Source organism: Lycorma delicatula, chromosome 5 (assembly GCF_047948215.1).
Source record: "Lycorma delicatula isolate Av1 chromosome 5, ASM4794821v1, whole genome shotgun sequence".
Taxonomy (NCBI): Eukaryota; Metazoa; Arthropoda; class Insecta; order Hemiptera; family Fulgoridae; genus Lycorma; species Lycorma delicatula.
The window spans coordinates 22,211,661-22,238,375 of NC_134459.1; the positions used below are offsets into that span (position 1 = coordinate 22,211,661).

Below are 26,715 nucleotides of genomic sequence, written 5' to 3' on the forward strand. Positions count from 1 at the left end.
TTTTGGCAAAAATTTCATTTTGGTTTTGAACTACTTTTTCTGCTCTTTTCCTTCTTGGTGGAGGATGTTGATTACTGATATCTCCTTTCAACTACAACCATTCTAGAAGTTTGGCAAGTAAAGTTAGGGTTACCTAGTATCAATCAGGTGGACTTCTGTTTGGTCAACATTTATATCCTGCTGTCCTTGTGTGCTGGATCAAACATCGAAGCAATTTTATTTTCTAAAGAAAAACTATTTCAATAGGCTCTTAGAGTTGCTTGGTTATGGCTCTTAAGTTTTCCAACAGTTGTAAAATATTGATTGAAGTGGTCATAGAATTCATTTCACATCAGTATATCCTTTGTTTGGGACAACCAGATAGGCTGAATTGCTCTGAAATTGATGAGGAACAAAGGATAGGCTACTGATCATTAGGAATGTTGTTCTTTGTCAGTTGTCCTTCAAGTGGCAGACATTTTTCAGGAACTTTGAAGACTGGCTGTATGGGAAGTTACTATGATAGTTATCAGCATTTAAAATAAGTTCTACAAAACAAATAAATTTTAAGCCATTAATTAAAGAAATTGTCATCATTCTCTTAATGATATCATGTAAGAACAGATTTGTGTTGGGAAACATCGATAAACTTGTATCAAGTGAGGTGTTGTGGAAGAATTATGTTTTTCTTTCTGGGATATTATCTGAATCTCCATTGATCGTGTTATGACTTGGCTCTGCAACTATACCTTTTGTATAATTTTCAGACTAGTGATTGAAGACTCATGATTGGCTGTATCAATATTTTGTATTAATCAGAAATGAGCAATCTGATTTTTACTGTGTTTTTTCCTTACCTACAATTGGTCAAAAAGTGAGTCTCCCAATTCGATTGCTTCAACTAACTGATGGGGTTACAGTAAAAGGGTAAATCTGAAGAAGGCTAGGCATAGGTCAAAATCTATGAGCATGTGTTCTAATGTGGTTGTTCTTTTACTATAATAAGTACATTTTAATAATTATTTAAATTTATAAAAAATTTAAAATGTAGAGAATACTGTTTGGTGCTGTCATGGTGGGAGTGGGTGGTGAAAATAAATTTTCTTTATGTTTTGAGCTATGAAAAGTACAAAAATACCATTCACTTAAATTTTTTTTTACTTATATATTTATTTACATATGTATATTTATTTATCTATTTGTAGGCCTATGTATATAATTTTGTGGCTTGAAAATCCTCAAAACTATTAATTCAATCTCATTGAAATTTAGATATGTTGTAATAGTGTGTGAAGTTGTGCATGTGAAAATTTGATGAAAATTGGTTGAGTCGTTCTTAAGTTCTGCTCAATTTAAGGTCAAAAAAATTTGAGCGTGGCAAGTTTGAAGCTTGGTTTGTTATGATTCCGCATGTTGGAATGTTGACATCTGTGGTATTTATTGTTATCCATTTTGTTCAGCGTATTCTATTCAGGTAGTGTTACTTACTTTGAGAGTGATGATGATTGGGTATGTGTGTTGATTGAGTAGTGGTGTATTTCTCATATACACTTATGCAGTAACAGTCGTGAGTGAATTGAAACTTGATACTTGTGTATAGAGTCTACTGGTTAAGCGAACATATGTAGTACTTTGATATTAGAATGAGTAGGTACTTTTTCAAAAGGAAACAAAATAAAATAACAAAAATTTGGTTTTCTTGTGCAATTTTTTTTTAATAATATTAAATTTATATATTATAAAATTAAACTGCACAAAAATACATGATTATATACAATTTCATATAGTCATGAAAAAGAACTCGCTGATTATAATTGAGTAATGTTAATAATTTTTCTGTACTACTGTTTCTAATTGTACAATCTGTGAATAGAATTTTTTTGATGTTTTATTAAGTTTTAAAGGGTGAAAAATTTGGTTAAACCTTACTATGTATGTTATGTTATTGATTGGTATTCTTTATATTAAAACTGCAATAATATTACTGAAGATTATTTTGAAAATTTACATACAGTCGTGAACCAGATTATTTAATACAAATGTTCCTATCTGAAATTTGATTCTTAAGTTTAAGCAATTATGAAAAAAGTATAAACTTCTTTCATAAAAAATATTTTGTCAGTGTAAAGCAGTCTTTTTGTTAATGGTTATATTTTAGGGATACAGAGGAATTACATGCTTTATAGTAGAACGTGATACTCCAGGATTATCAGTTGGTAAGAAAGAAAATAAACTTGGTATGAGATCATCTGGTACATGTACTGTTCATTTTGATAATGTTCGAGTAAGTATGAAGGTACTATTTTTTAATTTTTTGTCTATTAAAAAAACTGTATTAAATAAGTGAAAGTATACATTAAGACTTATTAATTGATTTGCTTTTACTTGTTTCTCTTTGTTGGTGTGTCATGTTAACCTTTATTTAAAAGTATAAAACTTACTCTACAAAAAATGTTACTAATCCAATTTCAAACACTTCTTTATCTCTTCATTTTTATATATGTTTAGTAAAATTATATTTTAAATTTTGCATTTGTTTTATTTAATAAAAATTTTGCTTTTTCATTAGAATATTATTTAAGATCTGAGCTTTAAACCATTAGAATTTTCTCTGACAGTCACTTTCTATTAATATATTGTTTATAATATAACAATGGAAATAATGCAGGAGCAACATAAAATTAAGATTTTTAAAAACTTTATTTTAGTATTACAGCATTGGTCATGCTACACTCTTGGTTTGATGTGGAGAATGAGATGACTAAAATAATAAGTGAAAAAAATACTGTATCCTTACCAGGAATTAAATTCAAGGCCATCTGATTATGTACAGTACTTGCTTGTAAAAAGACTCAAGGTAAGACTCCATAAGCTTGAAACAAGCTTACGGAGGTGATGTTCTGGGCATATGCAACATTACGAATGGTTTTCATGATTTAAAAGTGGTCATAATTGAGATGACCCTTGACCAGGAAGGCCTTTGACTTCAACTGATGATACCTGGGTACAGAAAATCAATGATGTGGTGCATGCAAATTGCCAATCGACTATCAGAGAACTTGCAGAAGAGGTTATCATCTCGATTGGATCATGCCATGACATTTTGACTGAAAAATTGAACATGCATCAAGTTGCAGCAAAGTTTGTTTTTCATTGATGACCGAACAGCAGAAAGAATATCAAGTGGACGTTTGTCAGCAACTTCTTGAACAAGCAGATGATGCTGAAACATTCATGCAAAGGATCATTACGGGAGATGAAAGGCAGGTTTACAGCTATGACATCAAGACAGAAGTTCAATCATCGCAATGGATTGGCAAAGGATCTCCACACTCCAAAAAAGCACATCAGTCTCAATCCAATGTCAAAGTGATGCGCTCTGTTTTTCCGATTTTAATGGAATTTATATTTTGAATTCTTGCCTCAAGGTGAAACAGTGAACCATGTGCACTATCAAGACGTTTTACAATGTGAAAAAATCCATAAAAAGAGAACAGAGTTGATATGAGATAGCAAATGGTTCCTTCACCACGACGATGCACTGGCTCACTCAGCTCAATTTGTCAAAATGTCAGCTTTGTGCCAAAAATCAGATGATTGTCCTCTCCCAGCCTACCTACTCGCCAGATCTGGCCATCTGCAATTTTTTCTTTTTTACGAATTTAAAACCGTTTTGAAATTATTGATGACATTAAAAAATTTGTCACAGACCTTAAATGCCATTTTCAAATGAAACTATCCAGGACTGCTTCGTGAAGTGGAAAGACTGCTGGGGAAAAATGTGTGAATAGGGGAGGGTAGTTCTTTGAAGGGGACAAGGACCAATAATCTGAAAAATTAATTATAAAGATAAAGAAAATAAAGTTCAGTTGTTTTCTGAACAGACCTTGTATGCAGTAGTTTTACCTGGGGTATCTGAAGTAATGTCACTGCTAATGTTACATGGCCCATTGGGTTGATATCTAGTGGTGAACTCATCATTAAAAATGAGCTAATTTCGAAGTCGAGAGTTTTAAGGTTCAAATCTTAGTAAAGGAAGTTACTTTCATGTGGATTTGAATACGTGGATATCGGTGTTCTTTGGTGGTTGGGGTTCAATTAACCACACATCTCAAGAATGGTTGACCTGAGACTGTACAAGACTACACTTCATAATACTCATATAAATCATTCACATTAATCCTCTGAAGTAATGCTTTACGGTGGTTTCGAGGGGTAAACAGATAAAGGTAAAAAATTAGTATCGTGAAGGAGATAGTATAACATGACAAGTTATTGTATATTGCAAGAAGCCATTCTAGCAATCCATCCCCACCCTATATGTCGACTGAGATTTTTAAACTTGGATGATTAGTAATTACATAGTTAATTACTCAACATAATTGCTTGAATCTATTTAAAAATATATTTTAGATTTCACATTATATTCTTATTTGACAGATAAGTTTTGAGGTGAATATATTCAAAAAAATAATTGTGTAATTTGTAACATTAATATTGATGCAATGTAAACTTAGCAAATTTTTTTTGTCATTGCAGGTTATCAGCACTTTAGAAATTCTGATAAAACTTTTTATGTTGTACCTTTTTTATTTTTATTTCTTTTAAACATTAGCAGTTAATTAGTTTAAAAAAATATTTTCCTGTTTCCTTTGTTTTTTTTTTTAATCTAAAATTACCAAAGTTATACTTATAGTATTTAAGTACACTTTTAAAATTTTATTTTTTGTTTGCTTAAAAACAATAAATTTTTTTTTAGATCGTATTCAAAACTACTTTGTACATTTCTGTGTTGAGTACTGTTTACCTTTCCTAGCTTCATTCTTTTATTATATATCTTTTATTATAACTAAGAAAGGTAAACCGTATTCAACATAGAAAGTGTTCTTAGCAGAAAATATAATAATTATCATAATAACAACAATTTTACCTTTACATTATTTAATTGTTTGATTAATCATGACCCATGATTTTTGTTTTACAAAATAGTGTTAACATATTTGAATAGCCTTGTCCATTTCAGTTTCATTAGGATGCTAGGTTATTCATTTTAATGGGTCACTTTTACTGTCGTCTATTACAATGTTTCACTTAGGCAATTATACCTTTGTCAGATGGATTTTCAGTAACAATTAGGTAAATAAGATTATCGATTGTGTTGTCTTGAAATTCAAGTATTTTTATTGAAACAGCTGTTTGAATCTGTTTGGAGAGCGGATTATGTTCGTCACTCTTGTAATCTTCTGTTGCTGTGTTACTAGTGGTAATTAAGATTTAATCTTTTAAATTAATTAAAAACTACATGCTGATACAATTTGGTACTTCTTCCTTTGTTCATTAATCTGATGTATTTACATTGGGCATTACTAGCTTTTATCAAGCTGTCAGTTAGGGTTAATGATTATTCTAATATGATATAATCTTGTAGTTTGCATTTATTTCAGAATTAATGGATGTATTTTTTTTTTTTTTTTTGCTTATTAAACATCTAAATTATTCTAAAATAGATGATTTAGTTGTTAAAAAAAATAAGTTTATATATTTTTATTGCCTTGATAAAATTAAGTAAAATTGAAATAATAAAAAAATATACTTAAATTTATACTTTTGTTTTTTACTCTCATTGCTGAGTTTCATTAAAACTAAACACATTACTTACAATTTAGATTGTATGCAAATTTTTGTTAAAGATGTTATTTGAAATATTGCGCTTTATTATTTAATAAAATTCAAATTAATGAATCTACTTTAGCAGTAAAACATGTTACTTGAAGGAGATACATATTCTAGACAAAGAATTGAGAAGATTTACAAAATATTATGGTTATTTTATATAAGTCAATTTTATTAAATTTTTATTGAGATTCATATGTAGTTTTAAAATCAATATTACTAATACAAATAACTGACAGAAATTTAGGCCAACTTCTTCCCTGTGTGGAGGATTAAATTGAGGTAGATAAATGTAGTTTAACTGCAGACTTGGATGTGGAAATTGACTAAAGTTTTTGGTACCACAAGTGATGTGGAGAAAACCCCAAAATGTTCACTGCATCAGCCAATTGAGGTTTGAACTTATGGCAGTAGTGATAACTCTTATTCCGTAGGGCAGGCAAGAAATTGCACTCAAATTTGGAGCAGGCTCTGTGCTACCTAGATCATTTCATATTTCATCCTGATTGTGATGGTGGTTTTTCCTTATCCTTCTGTAGACTAGACCTGAGTACTATAACAGTACAACCCCATTTAACCGGACTAGGTGGGACCGAATATTGTCTGGATGAATGAAAGTCTGGATAATCAGAAATGTATAATATACATACACTACAGCTTAATTAATGAAATCATGACAGTATTAATGTAAGATGTTGAAACTTAAAATCAACTTAGTACATGTTAAAAAATAACTTATATAGTAATTGAAATACAAATTTAAACTTACAGCTACATCAACGTTATTTACTTTTTTAAAAATTCTTCATTATTTTTTGCTTTAATGATGATTTTTGCTGTTGATCTTGTAAACACTTTAGAGTAAGCAGTTGATGGCAGACTTTTCATTTTGATTTTCATAATACAACATCAGCTTGCCAAGCATATCTGTAGCATCTCCGTGAGAGATCGCTTGCGTTTCTTCTGTGAGGAATTTTTCATCTGAACTGTCTTCAATATTTTCAATATCAGGATGTGGATTTGAAGAACATGCTAACACGATATCATCATTGCTATAGATGCTGGTGATATACATCATTTTTATAATTCATCCATTCAGCTACGTCTTCATCTTCGACAGCCCATAAATCTTCTAAACGGTGAATAAGTTGTTTTAAAGAACTGTTGTTTATTTCAGCAGTTGTCTCAGTGCTGGATTCAGATTACATTTCTTGCCAGATTTTGTTCCAACACTTTTTCAAAGTAGAAGCATTAATTTCGTTCCATGCAGAAACACACTTGTAAATTACTGTTCAAATATTAATTTGTTTAAGTTAATCTACAACATTTACTCCAGCTTCCTTGCTATTTCTTTCAATAAGTTTTAAAAGTATATTTTTTCTGTATGTAATTTGAAGGCTTCTGTTACACCTTGGTCTAAAGGTTGGATGAGTGCTGTCATTTGTGCGGTTAAAAATCTTACAAAGATGTCACCATCTTTCAAGTCATCTGCATCTGGATGACAAGGAGCATTGTTAATAAATAAAACAGATTTTTGTGGTAGCCCTTCTTTCAGAAATCTTCTTACTTAAAGGACGAAGAATGAAGAAAACCATTCTTTAAATATTTTGCAAGACATCCATACTGATTGTTGTGACCTGTATTATATGCATGGAAGTGCATTCAAATTACTAATATTCTTCAGTATTCTAGGTTTAGCTGATATTCGTATAACAAGAAGTAGTAGCTTCAACTTGCCTGATGCATTACTGCATAAAAGAATCGTCACCCTTACAGTATCGTCTTGCTTACAGACTTTATGCCCCTTAGCAGCAGAATCCAGTGCTGAGGCGACAGTTTTTTTAGGTAGCATTTTAAAAAATAATCCTGTCTCATCAGTATTGAAAATCTGAGATGGTAATAAATTCTCTTCTTTTATAAATTTCAAAAATGTAATTTAATAATTTTCGCTAGCAGCATGATACTCTGATAAGCTCTCTACTGATACACTTAGTTATATACCATGGTGACCCTTCCACCTAACTAACCAACCTGAACTTGCTGTGAATGACAGATCACCACCTAATTTGTTATTTAAAATTAAAGCCTTAGATTGTAAAATGGCACCTGATATAGGAACCCCCATGCTCCCTCTCTTGGATAAACCAAATTAATAAAGCTTCGTCTAGCTGACTACTTTTTGCCATTCTGAAAGTTGTCCTGATGCCTAAACTATCTTTAGTCACCATTTTTGAACAAAAATCTTCAGTCTCTCTTCTGTTTTCCAGTCCAAAACAGTTTGGTTTCCTACACCTAATTCATCACAATTTTTTTTTTACAGATTCCCTTTATCTATACCAAATAGTGCATTAAGTCTTTCTTACATGGAAATGACTACCCTCTTTTGTTTAATTCCCATTCCACTAAATTAAATTACACAGAATACAAAATTTCAATCACAATCACTACTGTAGCAAACTACATCTTGTGATTATAACGTTCAGTGAATACTGGTACTGTATTGCTTTTCTGAATAAATGTTTACTAAAATAGAGCATGACAGTGTGTACAAGCCTATACATCCAGTCATTAACATTAAGTTATTATAACTACTGCACAAAAATATTGCACGAAAACTCTATTCTCAGAAAAAGTAAATGTTTACGGTAAGCAGTATGTATGTACTTTTTTAATAAGTACTACAGTAAGTAAAAACTGTGATACAAAGTAATTTTTATATATTACTATATTTCTTTATTTAATATATTTTTAAAATTTTAATTTACTACGTACTACTGTATTACAGTACATATTTTATTTAAAAAAATTAAAAATGCTTTTCCCGATGTCGGTCCGGATAAACCAAAATTTCAATTGAATAGAGTCTGGTCAAACAGGGTTGTACTGTATATGCATAGTTGATGACTCTGGGCTAGATTAGGACCCTGAGGTCAGTTGCTCATTGGTGAAGCAGCTCCATTGTGCATGGTAAGTCTAGTGAGTGCATTGAAGTTGGACTTTTCCATGCCTGTAGTCACTGTAAATGCTGAATACCATGCCGAATGTGAATACCACATCCGCCGTAACAAAATTCTTTTCTTTGGTATCTTCGAGCCCAACCCTAAATAGCTGATATTGTGATATTAACCTATCAGGTTGGGTTAGTGGTGAACTCATCATTGCAAATCAGCCGATTTCAAAGTCAAGAGTTCTAAGGTTCAAATCCTAGTAAAGGCAGTTAACTTATATGGATATCCTAGGCAGTTAAATATATGGATTTGAATACTAGATCATGGATACTGGTGTTTTTTGGTTGGTGGGTTTCAATTAACCACACATCTCAGGAATGGTTGACCTGAGACTGTACAAGACTACACTTTTTTATTCATTTTCTGAAGTAATAACTTACAGTGGTTCTGGTGGCTAAATAGAAAAAGAAAGGGTGGTTCTGATATTGCAATTAGGGTGAAATGAGCAGTATATGATGTGATAGAGTCATACAGGGCAATAGTGTGATTTCTGTCATACTATTATCTCCAGAGGTCTCCACAAAGGAGCACATTCTAATAATAGAGGTAAATACTTCTCAAAACATGTTCTTCATTAAATAGAATGAAATAGGTACGAATTTCTCTTGTATATTTTACTGCTTAAATAGAGTCATTGATAGAATATATTATATTATACATCATTCATTGTCAAAAACTTGAAGTTTTATCAGTTATGTGGGAGATCATAAAAATGTACTAGAATATAGTTATATATGGAAAAGATACTACCCACATAGTAATATCCATTAGGATTGAGTTAAATAATAATGTTTCTATTTAGGAAAACTATAGAGTTTACCAACACATAGCAAAATTAAAAAACTCTTTAAACTGAAAATAATATTTAAAACTACAAATGAAAATCTGAAATAAATAGTTGTAAAAATGCACACTAAATGTATGTCATGATGATAGTAGTGTTATTTTAACTGTGCTTGTGATTTACAGGTTCCTGAAAGCAACATATTAGGTGAATTTGGTCATGGTTACAAGTATGCTGCTGGTTTTTTGAATAAAGGTAGAATTGGTATTGCAGCTCAAATGGTTGGTTTGTCACAAGGATGTCTTGATGCTACTATACCTTATACTCTTGAACGACAGCAATTTGGACAAAAAATTTATAATTTTCAAGTAAGTTACAATGTAGTTAAATATTTATTTATATCTTTATATTGTATCGTTTAAACCTTTGTTCATTTTTATTTAACTGGGTTTGATTTCTGTATTAACCACAAAAAAAACTCTTGCACTGTTCTACACAAGAATATTGACTTTTTGTTCCCAATGCCTTCAGTATTTTGCGATCAGAAACACACTGATTTTCAGAGTGCAAAGCACAATATATATTCGATTAACAAGTAGACCCTACGCACAAGCATCAAGTTTAAACTCACTCACCACTGTAACTTACTGCGTAAAAATTTATGAAGAATACACCAATACAAAGTCAAGATAACCTCAGTTGTTTGTTGTTGGCCTTAAATTGACTATAACTGAGAAAGACTCAACCAGTCTTCATCAAATTTTCACTTGCATTAATACAGCATATCTAAATTTCAATGAAATTGATCTAGTAGTTTTGGAGATTTTCACCACGGATTTTGTTACCTAGGTATTCCATGTGTCCTACAAAGAGGTATATGCTTTTGATTTAGTATCACTCACCCATTCCCCACCATTTCGATTAAAACTTTAGAGACCTTTTAACGAAGGTTCTAAAAATGTGTGAAAATTTCAACCTATTAACAAAATGGCGACTTTCAAATAAAAACATCAGTTTCAGATGTAAAGTTATTTCCTATTTGTATTTTCAAGTCATAATTAACTGTATAAATTAAAAAAAAAAAAACATAATTTAATTACATTATTTTATCCACTTGTTTATTGGAAGAAAGATTATTAATTAACAACAACAGTAGCTGACCTAAAATTAAATGAGGGATTCCCGTTTAAATGTGTTTTGCAACTAAATAAGATATTTAAGTATACAACTCTCAGGGGCTGATATTTTGATAAAATGTGACCAACCATATAAATAGATTTTTAAATTAATGAAAATATAATTTAAAAAAGAAATTAAAGAGGAATAGCTATGCTAAATGGTTATTGAAACAAAATAACATATAGAAAACACTTAAGAATTATTTATAAATTAATAACTAAATGTAAATTAATAATTAAATGATATTTTGGTTGTCAAACAGTTATTACCATTATCAGATGAAGAATTTAGAAAAATAATAATGACAAATTAAAGAAAAACCCATCACTTATAAAACATTATAAAATATTTCATCCTGTATTATAAAATAAAATTAAAAAAATAAACAGAAAAATAGTAAATAAATAACTTAGCTACAAGAACAGTGGCAAAAGCAAAAATGTAGCTTACGAGCAATGAATATCAATTCAAGTTTCTACTTCCTCTTATATTTTTTTTGTAGTTTTTTAGTAGTGTTTAATTTCAATTTAATTATTTTTATTTTTACTTTACTTAACTCCTAAATACTCATATCTATTAATAATTGCTTGCCAATGAAACTTTGTACCCTGTTCTACTTTCATTTTTTTGTAATAATTTTGAGTGCTCATTATTTAAATTAATTTCTTAAATAGCAAAGCATTTAATTAAAAAAATTGATTCAATAAAAATAGAAGAATAATGGGAAAAATGATAAACAGCCTTTTCTTAAACTAAATAGTTTTGCAGCACCTGGAAACACTTTGTAATAGCTTACTAAAATTAAAGATTCAAAATCAAAAGCCATAAGTTAATATCACAATAGACTAATTTTTGATGACCTAACCACAGCAATCACAACAGTGTTAGCAGCAGTTTCAATCTTCATTAGGAGTAGTTTACTACTACTATCCACTTGTTTCTTCTTTTTACCAAATTTCCAAAGAAAACTATGGTATTATTTTCAGTCACACGGTGGGATTGTGGGGTGAAATTGAATTTCTTTATGTTTTGAAGTATGAGGAGTACAAAAATACCATTCATTTAAAATGTAATTTCCTTAACCTGATATAATACGAATATATACAGAGTGTCCCATGAAGAGGTATACCCTTTTGATTTAATATCACTTGCCCATTTCCCCACCAATTCTATTGAAACTTTACGACCTTTTATGAGGGTTCTAAAAATGTTGTGTGAAAATTTGTTGAACCTTCTAGAATTTATAGAAGCAAAATGGCGACTTTCAAATAAAAACATTGATTTCAGATAAACCACATTTTTTATTCATTACAAAATAGTTGGTAAAATGATTAAAAAACAGATGATGTATTATTAAACAGCTATTCAAGTTGAATAAAAAAAGTTAATTTAGTCAACCATTTATCTAACTGTTTTTAATTATTCTAGTTCTAGTTCTGATAATTATCTGTTTTTAATCATTTTTATCAGCGATTTTGTAACAAATAAAAAGTGAAATGATGGCCCTGAAAAAAGCCACTACTCCAAAAATCTCAAAACAGTCCTTTTCAGGGCTATCAGAAAGTTTTAAATTGCCCTGAGCTGTTGAAGCCATTTGGTGACAACAACAGCCCTTTTCAGGTCTACCACAAGAATTTAAAGTGCCATGTGCTGTCGAAGCCATTCGATGACAAGTGGTGCCCAATGTAGGGTGAAGATCATCTGGGCAAGAAGACTGGACCTAGCCACGCCTCTGCTGATCACATGTTAGTCGACAGACTGACACACAAGATGTCCAATGACATTGACTGCCTGGTTCCAGGCAGCCGTGCATCATTTCCACCAGTGATAACGGCAACCTTCAGCGGCCTGCCACATGAGGACCCAGAACTGTTTCTCTCTCATCTACAAATTCAGCTACAAGAACAGAGAGTGCCTGTTGAGCAATGGTCCGAGTATGCTGAAGGGAAGCTGAAAGGAGAGGCTCTGTCTTGGGCCAGGCAATATGAAGACTTATAACTTGATTGTCCTGAGTTCATCGACCGATTTTGGTACCAATACAACCACCTGGCGACTACTGCTAAGCCATGTTCTCATGGACAAATGCAAGGGGCTAATTAATTTGTGGAGCTTTTATTGTTGCAGAAGAGAAAACTCATTTACAGACTAGCTCCTGGTAGTAAAGTTGCCTTCCTACTAATACTGCTGGAGCAGATGAGACTCCAGATTTGACTTTTACTGTGAGCAGCAACCATTCATGATATTAATGACGGGCCATCATTGAAGCAGACGAGCAGGAGATCCAAGTATAATGAAGTTGAAGAGTACTCATGAAATTTGCGGTAGTTCTGAGCAGAGCTCACTGGATCGATTAGGTGAGCTTCAGCTGGATACTTTCGTGGTTAGAACAAATGACAAGGCATCTTGACGTAGAAGCAGCTTGGCTGCGTATTGTCATTACTGCCGACAGCGCCATTTCCACAGGGATTGCCCAATAAAGAAGTCACAGCAGGGAAACGAGTAAGGGTCCCAACTGGGGCCCTCAATCAACTAGGCTCAGACTTCCCTAGAATCACCGTCGACGTAGCAGAAAGACTCACAAAGGCAGCCATAGATTCTGTGGTCAACTTCAGCTTCGGAAGAGCTAAGCTGTTTCTGTGGCAAGCCAATTCCAACACAGACATGAAGATAGATCTGGCATTGAATTCTACTTCCTACCGTATCATGGAAGTGGTGCAAATAGAGCTTCTCTGCGGCGACATGAAAATTCCCACAACGCTTCTGTTAGTCCTGGGACTCAGGAAGAAATCATCCTTGGACACAACTGGCTGAAGGAGCAACAAACCATGTTGGACTACATTAGTGGCTGCCTCCATCTGGGCAGGGAAACCTGTGAAATCATTTTTTGGCACGATTGACCCGAACCTGCAGCAACAAAACTGGACTGGCCAGCAGTGAAAAGTATAGCACCTCATGAGGTAAAGACAAGATTGGAGACAGTGTTGAAGTTGCACCAGTGAGTATTTTCCAGCACTTCCTTGCAACCAACTTAATCAGCAGTATGTGGAATCCGACCTAGGGAAGGAAGCTGGCCGTCTTGCTCACCGATGTACTGGTACAGAGAAGAAAAGAAACAAATTATAAGAGAAAAAGTGGAAGAGATGCTAAGGCAGGAGGTGATAGAGCCGTCGACATTGTCATACAACTCTCAAGTAGTCATTGTTAAGAAGAATGACTTTTCACCATGTTTTTATGTAGACTTCCAACGCCTGAACGACATCACAGAAGATGTGGACTCATAACTGCTACTGATCTATGAGACTATTAAAGACCTGGGAAGCACCTGCATCTTCTCAGGAATTGACCTTAAAAGTGGCTATTGGCAGATAACCTGAAAGAATCAGCCAAACGGTTTACAGCTTTTTCAGTTCCAGATGGCAGCTGATACCAGTTCCAAGTCATGCCGTTCGGGTTGAAAAATGCACCTAGCACATCCCAGCATCTAATTCAGGATGTTATCACTGATCTTCTCTGCCAGTGCTGCCAGTCTACCTGGATGACATCATTGTTTACAGCAGTAGCTGGGAAGAACACTTACGCCACCTAGACTTGGTTCTGGAATGCCTACAACTTCATCACCTGACTTACCTGTCCTCTTTAGAGAAATACCAATTTGGCTGAGATGAGGTGTCATTGTTGGGTCATGAAATCACACCCAGAGCAATATTCCGCAGCAGCAACACCTACGGGCCATCATTGAACACAAGAATCCTGGGTCAAAAAAAGAGCTGCAGAAATTCCTCAGCACCTTTAACTGGCTGTGAGAATATATTCCAAGATTCTCGAAGCTTTCTCCGCCATTGACTGACCTGCTGCAGAGGAAACACTGGAAATGGACAGACACTACACAGGAAACCTTCAAAGCTGTTCAGCTGATGTTGAAGTTACTTGGCCGGATCCAGAGCTTCCTACAGTCTTGCAAACCGAAGCCAGCCAGCGAGGACTGGGAGCCATGCCTTACCAGCAAGCCAGAAACTGGAAGACATCTCATATGTCAGCACGAAGCTTTCAGAGAAGAAATACCACTCCAATGAGCTTGAATGCCTCGCCCTGGTGTAGGCAATCAAATGTTATCGACTGTATCTCGAAGACCAAACTTTGATCTTTAGAATGGACAACCAGGCTATGATATGGCTGAGGCAGGCCACCAGCCAGAAAACGAAATATGCTCACTGGGCCTTATTGGTTTAAAGTTTTAAGTTTACATTAGAGCGCTGTCCTGATCAGGAGAAAGTCCTGGTCAGGAGTTTAATGTTCAGTTTGGTACTGTATTATATGTTTTCATGTAGTGTTTAATTTTGTTAGAGTTTAAACAGATCAGAGAAGTAGGAGTTGATCTTCTTATGAATTTTTGATAAGTTGTTTTATTCTGGCTAGTTTCAGGTTTGTTTGTTTCATTGTATTATTATTGGCTTAGTTTTCATTCATGTTAGTGTCTGATATATTATTTTTGCTTAGATTAGATTGTTTTATTTATTGTTTGTTGTTGTCTGTTTGTTTTATGTTTTGTGTTTAATAGGTTTTTGTTCTCAGATTAGCATTTAGAGTTCGTGTGTTTTTTTTAGCGTTTCATTAGGTTTGTTTTATTTTTATTAGTTTTAAGTGTATTTTAGGTTTGTTTATTTTACTGATTATCTTTGACCTAGTTTTTCTGTGTTTTTTGTTTTGCATTTTGTTTAGTTTACAATTTTATATTTGTTGTTTATTGTTTGTTTTATGTTCTCAGTTTAAAAATAGTTAGAACCTGTTTTGCGTGTTGGGCTCATCCTCGCTTGGTTAGGATTGTAGTTCAGCTCAATCAAATGGTCCTGTTTAGGACCTATTAAGATGATTGTTGCTTGGTGTTAAAAATTAGAATGAGATTTTAAAATCTTGTTAAGGTGATAGCTGTTAAGAGTTAGTTTTCTTACTGACCACTAGGGCATTCTACATCTATGGTCGCTTTGTTCAGTTGGTTTTTACCACTCATTACGGTAACAAGTCACGTTTATTTATTTGTACATAGCAATTCTTTAACATGTTTAATTATATCAATCCTGTTGTATTTTATATTTAAATCAATTCAATCGCGTCTGTAAATTTGTAATTGTATCTAAACGCTTTCAATGACTATTATCATACAGTAAAATGTATTCATTCAAGTTAATAAACATGATTACAGATTGCTTACAGTTCAACAATTATTTACATCAGACACCATTAACAATTGCAGTCCTTGAATGATTCAAGGAAGGTTGTTAAACCATTTTTGGTCCTCCGGGCTGGATACTGAATGAGAAATTTAATAGACCAATAGTGCATTGTGTTAATTTTTGTATATGCAAGCATTAGAAAATAGCTACATATTTGGATATCTAACTGCTCACACTCAGCGTTGTTGAGTGCAAGCAGTTTAGTCAACATCACATAACATTCCTGCATTATCTACTATCAACATACCAGCGAATAAGCATTATCAAGCATACATGCGTTATCTTCTATCAACAACATACCAATGAACTTACATCATAGTTATACATTACTTATTATTCATTACAATTCAATTTATTTTCTTATTTGTTAAAGTTAAATTTGTATTCATTAATTTAAATCAACAAATCATGAACAAAAAACATTTAATAAAAAGGAGAGGTGTAATCAAAGCCTCAGTTACTAGAATTAACACCTTTGCGAACAATTTTGATATAATGCAAGATGAAACTTTTGCCCTACAAATTAAATTAAGAAATTTGCTTAAATTACAGAGCAAATATGATGAAATTCAGTCACAGCTTGTAACTGACGATGAAGGTAATACTGCCTCTTCAGACAGGATACAAATTGAAGATGATCTGTGTAAAATTGAATGAAAATTAAAAATTTTAATATATCAAAGATCCATTAAAGAGAAATAACTCAATAAAGACATTAAACCAATTTTGACCAGTGCCTATCAAATTTAGTTACAGCCAATAAATCTACCATTTTTTAATGGAAATTTACTGGAATGGTAGCACTATTATAATATGTTTAATGATTTAGTTCATTCCAGTTGATTTATCTGACATGTAAAAAGTATGTTACTATTCATCATTAAAGGATGAAGCTTTAAATATTGTCAAAAATTTACTGATGATCAATGAAACTTATTTGGTTGCCTTAGGTTTACTTAAAAAGAGATTTGATAACAAATATGTCTAATTTCTATTTATAATGTTGAAAATATTTGAAGAATAGATTCTACTATAAGGAGTATGCTGCTAATTTGTCCAGCTTTATTAATAAAATAACTTCACGTGTGAATTCGTTTGAAGCCATGAAAATTCCTGTAAATACTTATCAGCTCATTGTCATTCAGTTTTTAACTTCAAAAATTTGGAAGGAAAACTATCAAACGAAAATTTTCCTAATTTTAAAGGCTTCGTAGAATTTCTTAATTCAAGAAAACAATTACTTGAAAGTGTTAATATGAACACAGACTCAACTTAAAAGCAGGTATTAACAATTCTAATAAGCATCATTACAATAAATTAAGTAAAGAACAAACTAAATTTGTTTGTAATGCAAACAAAGGTTCTAAAAATATTGTTGTTGGTTATTCAAAATCTAAAGTTATTCAGTGTTTATTGTGTTCATCAGATCATCTTCATTATTGAAAAAAATTTCTTGATCTATCCATTGAAAAGCAAAAGGCTTTTTTGACTCAAAACAAATGTTGATATAATTGTTTGCATACAGGTCATTCTGTTAAATGATTGTTTTAATAATCATGAGTGTAAAACCTGTTCTAAAAAACATCATTCTCTGATTCATATAGATGAAGTTAACAATTCTAAGGTAGAAAGCAATAAATCAGAAAACAATACTTATTGTGGTCTCAAACTTCAAATAAATAAAAACATTATTTTATGTACTGCAGTTTGTAATACTAGTGATACATTTGGAAATGTTCATTCATGCTGGATTCTGGCAGCCAAATAAATTTTTGTACAGATGAATTTGTGCATTAGGACTTAATCTTACTAAAAATAATCGTTCTTTATTGGGCATAAAAAATTCATCATATCAGTCTGATTATGTCACAATCAAATTACATTCTTGTTATGAAAATTTTACATTTGAAGTACACTGTACTGTTTTGCCAAACTTAATGGATAGCCTACTGCTGATTCATTTGATGCCTCTTGCCTCAATCTATCTGTTAATTTATTCTTTGCCGATCCAAATTTCAATATTCCGGGTCACATTGAAATTATCTTAGGTGCTCAATTCTATTTGATTCTCACCTTACATAATAAATTCGTGCGAAATCCTCAGTATCCTATTATCCAAGAAACCAGATTAGGTTACATACTTGCTGGATGTCTCCATTTAGATGTGAAGAGCACTAATAATGTTTCATTTTTTATTTGTAATGATAATATTAATCTCTCATCCATAACTGAAAAATTCTGGGAAGTAGAGGAAGACACTACTGATGTTTCAATCGCTAAACACTCAACATGCGAAAAACATTTTTCTGATAACACTTTTTGCAATAAAGGTGGGAGGTTCATTGTTTCATTACCTCACATATCCGATGACATTGAACTTGGTGTTTCTTTTGCCAATGCCAAATGTAGATTTCTATCTTTAGAACATAAGTTAAAAATAGGTCTAGTTTTAAGGATAATTATTCCACCTTTATCAAGGAGTACTTAGATTTAGGTCATGGACTTAACTTAAGACGATTTGTTAGTCAGTAAGTCAAATGTATTTTATTTAACTCATCATGCAGTATTTAAAACATCCAGTTTTACTAAAATTCAGGTTGTTTTTGAAGGTTCAGCCAAAACTAAAAAAGGCCTATTGCTTAATGATACATTATTAGTTGGACTTGTTGTTTAACAAGATCAATTTACTAATATGCTCAGATTTAAAATTCATAATTACTACATCATCACTTCAAACATAACCAAAATGTACAGACAAGTGTTAGTCAAACCTACTGATTCTAACTTACAACAAATTCTATGGCGTGATTCACCAGATTAAAACATTTTACATTAAGAACTGTTACGTATGGTATAGCTAGTGTTTCCTATTTAGCCGCTTCATGTCATATCCAATTTGCAAACTTAAATGAAGACAATTTTCTACTTGTGTGCAAGGCATAAGAAATGATTCTTATGTTGATGATCTTATTTCAGGATCAGATGATCTGAATGAAATTATTCAGTTAAAATTAGGCACTTCTCAACTATTAGAGCAATACAGCTTTCCCCTTCACAAATGATTTTCAAACAAGGAAATCGCCTCATCAGTGAATGCTTATTCTTATATTTTTTTTAAATAAAGGTCAAAACATATGTACTTCAGAAATTTTATGGAATAACAATTCAGACACACTACTTTATGAAATCAGTCATACCAATAATTCCAAAAATTATACTAAAAGAAATATTCTTTCTGTAATTGCAGGCATTTATGACCCTTTAGGTCTAACTGGCCCCATTGTATTCTCGTATAAATATTTTATGCAGCAATTATGGCACTTCAAGAGTAGTTGGGATGAAACATTACCCGATGCATTATTATCTCAGTGGTTGGATTTCCACAATCAACAAAATTTGATTTGTTTAATAAACATAAATCAGTCTGTTAAACCAAACAATGTAGTAGTATTAAGTCATTTCAAATTCATGGATTTGCTGACTGTATCTATGAAAGGCTGCTACGGCTGTTGTATTTATGGATGAATTTTATTTGTAACTACTGAAATGTCATCCAATCTACTTTGTTCTAAATCAAGAGTTGCTCCTCTGAAAAAAATTTCTTTGGCTTCAGCATTGTGGTTGCTTATTTCTTACCCATTTCTAAAAGGTAATTTCTTCATTAAATATAAATATTGATAAAATTAATTTATATTCAGATTCCAGTATAGCCTTACATTGGATTCATGGGCAGTCTTCTAAGTGGAAAATCTTTGTTGGCAATTGGGTTTCTGAAATACTGCAAAACGCTTCAAGAGCTAATTGGCATTATGTTAAATTGCATGATAGTCCTGCTGATTTACTCTCTAGAGATTGTCTTCCCAATAAGTTAACTGGATCACTGCATTGGTGGCATGATCCACATTGGGTCTCACAAGATTTGTCCTGAATCGATCGCAATCTATCGCAAGCATTCAACTATCACTCGCATCTATTGTCGTGATTGATAATTCTGGAAAATATTCATCGTTATTCAAGTTAGTTTATATATTTAGTTTTTGTTTTAGATTTATTCACAATGTTAAGGTGGAATATTCTGACTGAATTACCGGTCCCTTTCTATGGAGGAATTAAATCGTTCTCGTAATTTCTTTATTTATCAATCTCAATACACACAATCAATACAGAAATTAATGATCTTAAACACCAGCAACCTATTTCTAACAACCTACTTTTAAACAAAGTAAGCTTATTTTCACTTGATCCTTTCTTGGATGATGCAAGTTTACTTCAGGTTGGAGGCAGATTACAACATTCTGAATTATCCTATGACAACAAGCATCCTCTTATCCTGCATCCTGATGCAAATATTACAACATTAATCATTGCTAGTGAACACCTATGTCTTTTGTACTCTGGCATCCCGTTAACTCATCATTCTCTTCATCAAAAATATTAGATTGTCAGTGGCAAGACAATTATTTGTTCCATCATTCATAAATGTTTAAGGTGCTTTTGGTTTAATGCTAAAAAAGAGGTTCAATAGTTTGGTCAGTTTCCTCCTCGAGTCACTCCCATCTTTTTTGTTGCGCCAAAATCTACCAGATTATGGTAGTCCAATTATGATTCGTCATGGTTGGCAGAAATCTGTAACCAAATCCTACATCACATTTTTATCTGCTTAGCTACTAAAGCTATTCACATGGAGTTAGTCTGACTTGACATCAGAATCATTTATTGCTGCCTTCAAATTGTTTTTTTCTCATAGAGGCCTTCCTTCTCAAATGTTTTCTGACAACAGGTCCAATTTTCATTGTGCCAGAAACACTCTTCATGAGTAATTCAAATTCTTCAACTCTAGAAACTTCAAGTCAAATATTCAATCATTTTCATCTTCCCAAGGTATAAAATTGTCATTCATTACTTCCTCTTTGCCTCACTTTTGTGGTTTGTGGGAGAGTACTATTAAGAGTGTCAAATTTCATCTATGTCGTTGTATAGGTTAAATAATCCTTAATTTTGAAGAATTGTATGCAGTATTAACTCAAATTAAAGCCTGCTTGAATTCTCGATCTATTTCGTGATTTCAGCAGATTCTAACAACCAGAATGGCTTTCACCTGATCAGTTCCCTGTAGATTCTCCTCTTATTGCAATTCTTAATCCTAACTTCATGGAAATCCCTCTTAATCATTTGGATAGATGGCAATTATTACAAAGATTCATTTGATCAGTTTGGAAAAGGTGGTCTCAGGATTATTTATATCATTTACAACAACTAAACAAATGGCATTTTCCCACCTGAAATCTTTCTGCAGGTGATCTAGTTTTACTCAACGATGAAAACACGTCACCTCTGCTTTGGAAACATGGAATTGTGACTCATACATATTGTAGGTCCCGATAATTTAGTTAGGGTTGTGGACATTCGTAATTCCAATGGTTTATTTCATAGGTCTGCACATAAATTATGCTTGCTTCCATTGTCTGACAACTAGTTTGTGTCTTTGTTTTCAGTTATTTATATTCTGAATATCTGAAGTTAATTTGTTAAGTTAATAACAAGATATTGTTATCTTGTTAACTTATGTTAAGTCAAATGTTGTATTTACATGTAACATTCTATACTTTATAAAATCTCTGATTTGACAGGCAGTTACGTTAAGAATTAGGAAGGTTGTTAACCACTTGGATCCGTCTTAGGCATGGTACACTGATGGGAATGTCGCTTGTGGCACTCGCATCACTGTCAGATGACAGAGTTGCGATTCTAGTCTGGCTACTGTCAATCTTGACAGTGGCCAGACTGGAATATATCTTGAGGCTTTTGAAGATGACCTCCAGTAAAGTCCTTAAGGGCTAGGTATGGAGGAGGTGGCGTGATGGCTATATCTATCACATGGTGATTGTCTTCCCTCTGGGGTCAAGATGACCAGGAGAATGAACTACCAGATCTGCTGTCAAGAAAACCAGCGGAAGAAGAAAATACAAAAATGGTGTAGGATGAAGATAGATTACACCCAAGTGCATGCGGACAAGAATCAAACGGCTATACCCTGACTGCAAGAAGTTGTCACCATTTCTCTGTTTCAACAGGTGTGGGAGGCACAAGTAACCGATCCAGAGTGCTGACAATTATGCCAGTATTCAAATTCAGTCTCAGGCACTCACCTCAGAGTGGATGAAGACAACATCGTATGGACAGAAGGACAGCACTAGAGCAGGACCCTGACCAGTGGGAGTGTATGTCCCACCTGGCAACTGCTTGGCTGTTATATGACGCTACCACAATGCTCCAGAAGCCAGTCATCTCGAAGCAGAAGAGATCTGGTGGGCAATCGCCAATACTATGATTGGTAGGGCCTTACCACATGATTGGAAGGGGGGGGGGTTGTTACCACATACACGCCGACCTTCATATCGGTGAGTGCAATGCTAGCAGCTCAGATATCAGTGGGAGTACAGTATATGTACTCGCCTGCACAAGTATCACTTCCACCAAGTAGCTGACCGCGCAGCTCTCCCATTAAAGTGGTGCTGCGGCCCCACCTCTCGCAGGCTTCAATAAAAGAGCGAACACCAGGGCGAATTTTCAATTTGTTATCAACCACCGCCTGGAGAAGAAGAAGAAAAAGATGGAAGAAGAGAGAAGAAGTTTCCTGGCCGGTACAATGTAGGACCTCCTGACAGATGCCAACATCCCCACTGGAGCAGCAGGTTGGCTGGCCCGTGAAGGAGCTGCTGGGCTTGGATGCTACCTTCCTGCCCCAGCTCACTTGGTTTCAATCGCCCTGGCCAGCAGGAACCAGCTCAGTGTGAGATTGCTTGGGGAAAACCGCCTTGGCCACGCCGGCAGAAGACGACCAATGTCGACCTGACACTGAGGAACTCTGAGAGCCACTGCTGCTGCCACACTGTAGTGGGGACCCAACTCCCACTGAAGGGAAGCTCGGTCTGATTCCAATGAACGAGCCACAACTCCCAGACTACAGTTGAACCAACATTTCCGGAGACCAGCCTTCGAACACAACAGCCCTTCCTTCTCAGAGCTATCTCACAAAATGCAGAAACGGTCCTTTTCAGGGCCACTACTCCAAAAACCTCAGACAGCCCTTTTCAGGGCTACCGCAAAGTTTTAAAGTGCCACATGCCGTCAAAGCCATTTGGCGACAATATATTTTATATTATGTGGAGTGTAAACCACCAAGTAAACTTAAGTTTTACGATTTCATAAATATTCAGTTGAACTTGAACCAAAACATATGTCAGAAAGCCTCTTTGATTTTAAAGTTTTCAAACATTTTTAGGAAAACTCAGTATTTTTAATAGATTTTTGTAGTTCAGTTGGATTCCAAGTCCATGGGTAGATTTAGTCCTTTAAGTTAGTGTGCTTTTTTATATTACAAACCTTTGCTGTTAGAGAGAAGTATATCCTTAGTAGGTTTAAATAAAAATGTAAGTAGTAACTGTTGAATTCTTTTCTTGTTTCATTTCTGTTATAAACAGAAATGCTAATATGAAATTTATTATAAATTGGAAAACAAAATTATGCTAAAAAACCATTAAATTGTTTACAAAAATCTTACTTAAGATGTAAAGCCTAGATGGCTGTTAAACAAAAATCATTATAATATTAGAAAAATTCTCAGAATCATAAATGAAGTTACTTTTAAATTACACCTCCTAATAGCCTTCACAATGACATGAAAATATATCACACTAATAAATGTTTTTAAAAAATGTTTTACAGTGGCATTCAAAAAAATGTTGAAAAATTAATAACACAGATTAATAGTATAAATAATACATTTTAAAATAAAATATATTTTTAAATAGTATGTATATTTGTATAAAATTAGATATGGTAACAAAGACTGTGATAAATTTTGTTGATTGACAAAGAGAAAATTTACTGTAATATATAAAGAACTTAAAAGAGCTATTGGTATGCAAGTATATTATTTCAAGTATATAGAGAATGACTTAAATATAATAGAAAACTGTAAATTTGGAAATATTTCATATATATACTTATTTATATACTGTAAATGAACAGATTTTGTTTAAAAATTATATTTTAATTAAAATTTTTATCATCCATCGCCATCTATAAAGATGATTTTAATTTCTGTTAAACATCTAGTTTTCATTTATTTTAGTAAAGAGAAACAGTATGCTCTTTAAAATTTATTTTAAAATTTTATGTCTGATGATGGTATATTTTACCAGAAATGTATTAAGATGTAATTAGTATTAATTTTAGAAATTTTATAAAGATATGTATTTTGTTTTGCATTTTATTTTAATTAATATCATGGTTATTAATAATTCTCTCATATTTAACCCTCTGTAGCATTGTGAAAAATGAATGGGTTGATTTGAGGTAGGTATTTTTAAGTTAATGGCATGTTTACAGGTGAATTTGCTAGTATACTTCATTTTGATGTTGGTAACTGTTTAATAGATAATTATATTTATCTTATCAAGCTTTTGATACGGTAAAAAATAATATACTGTACAATAAATTAGAAAAAACATGGTATTAGAAGATTAGATTTTAACTAGGTTATAAGTAAAAATAATAGATTGCTATGTAAAGAAGTTGTTTTGAATCTAATAATGCTTCAATTGCTAGGTAAAAATCAGGCTTACTTGTGTAGGTGTGCCCTAAGGGATTTGTTTTTGTTCACTCTATACATAAATGTTTTATAAAAAATAAATTTATGACTTGTTAATACCATGTGCGAACAACACATTTTGGTTAACTGGAATTGAGAAATACCAAATTTATAGAGTAATATTTAATGAAAAGTAAATGTAGTATAATTATGTACTTTAATGTTACTGGTTAAATTCCTGGTAAGATGGTAAACTGCTTACCTTACAACCTGTTGTTTTCACAACATCTTGACATTCTAGAGAGTAGCATTATGGAAATTAAGGATCTGAAGTTAAGTAATATGCCAGTAGTTAAAGAAGCCTCATTCAATAAATCAGTTTCTGCGATAGTAAAATTTAAGAATACTTAAGGGTATACATATTAATATAGTATACTATATGATTGAGAGTCATTACCTGGGTTGATGTTAAATTCTTATGGAAATTTTTTTAGATGAGAAGGTGTGAATGTGTAAATTATACTTTTGATAAAGTAAATAAAAATTCTTTCCTATTTAAATAAATTTCTAACATATTAACAATTACTTCAGTGAAATTATAAATGTATTCATTGTATTAATCTTATACAATTGAGTTATGCAGAAGTTCTGTTACATGTCTTACAAGGTCACATGCTGTTATCATAAAAGAAAGTTTTAAAATATATTCTTAAATCTTAAAAAAAGTTCTCATCTAATTATGCTTTTAAAAATCATGTAAAAATGTATGTTTATTAAGTTATTTTATTTGTTATTTACAATCTGAAATGCAGTAATAATAGACCTTCCCAGTAGAAAACTATAAGCAGAATGGATTAATAGTAGAGTGACATTGAGTAATGGTTTACTGAAAATAATTCTATTTTAAAGGTATAATTTTCTTCAAAAAGTTATTAAAGAGGTAACCAAGAAGTTTTTTTTTAATTTTTTAATAAACAGCCCATACCTGGTCTGGTGGTAAACTTGTTGCAAATCACTTGTTTAACAGCTGATTTTCAAAGTTGTAGGTTTGAGGTTCAGATCCTAATAAAAGTTAGTTACTTTTATATGAATTTTAATAGTAGACAGAGGATACTGATTTACTTTAGTAACTGGAGTTCAATTAACCAGATATCTCAAGAATGATTGGCTTGAGTCTGTACAAGATTACACCTCATTTACATATCATCCTCATTTCATTGAGCCACACGGGAGTTGCTTATTGTTCACTGATTGAGCAGATTGCAACATACACATTAGGAATAAAAAAATAAAAAAAAGATTTAACAAATATTATATTACATTCATAATGCGTAAATTATTTTAATTCTTTTTCACAAGCTGTCTTTATTGAAATTAATGAAATTTTATATTTTAAATGTAATTACCAGTAAATTATAATTCTAACCTGGCAATTTTTGAGTCTGTATTATTCAGTATATGAATTAAATATATTTATTATTGTCAATGTATGATGTAAAACTTACCTCATATAATAAGGGTGATATATAAAGATAGTTTGTTTAGTATACTGCTTCACTGATGATGGGCTGTTCATTGAGATCATTCATGCATGACTGTTTGTTGATTATTCTAATGGGAGAACATATGCTGTGAATTCTCATTCATATGTCATGGTGTTTATTGGTATAGATGTTTTATGCGGTTACGTAATACGTAACATCTTACAAGTTATGTTAGACTTAATTTATATTCAACAATTTTTTTCTTTTCTTATTGCTTAACAATATGCTTATAACAATATCATTAAGAATTTTCATTATTTCTTAATTTTAACCAGCTCATTACTTTCTGTCAGTGTGGTAATCGTTTGTGTATTAGTGAATGTATGTATTAGTAGTAATGCATGTGAATATGTAGTTTTGTCCCTAAGATGATTCAATTTGTTCTGTTTACATAATTTTTATTGAAAAAAAGTAGAAAATATTTAATTTCTCTATTATTTATCTTTTCCTGGCTGTAGCTTGATTGCTACTGTAAAGCTGCTAGTAAAGGGAAAGTATTGCGGTCAACCAAAATTTTGAGTAACTGGGTTTTTGCAAATATTGACATTTCAAGACCCCCTTAGTCCAAATATTTTAAAATAAATTATAGAAATTTCCAGAATATGAATGTACATGTGTTGGCATGTATTTTGATTAATATTTCCAGACTGACTTCAAATCAGTTCTTCAAAACGGGCTAAAAAACTTTTCATAATAGGCATTGGTGAAATTATATATTAGT

The 26,715-nt window shown here is 32.4% G+C and overlaps 1 protein-coding gene across 4 annotated transcripts in view; it reads left to right on the top strand.

Moving 5' to 3' along the window:
- LOC142324793 (short/branched chain specific acyl-CoA dehydrogenase, mitochondrial) overlaps nt 1-26,715 on the top strand; it is a 90,053-nt gene that overhangs the window by 26,688 nt on the left and 36,650 nt on the right. For all 4 annotated transcript variants that reach the window (XM_075365791.1, XM_075365790.1, XM_075365793.1 and 1 more), the window contains 2 exons: nt 2,138-2,263; nt 9,630-9,812. In XM_075365791.1, coding sequence (XP_075221906.1) covers nt 2,138-2,263; nt 9,630-9,812 — 309 coding nt within the window. The remainder of the gene's footprint in view (nt 1-2,137; nt 2,264-9,629; nt 9,813-26,715) is intronic.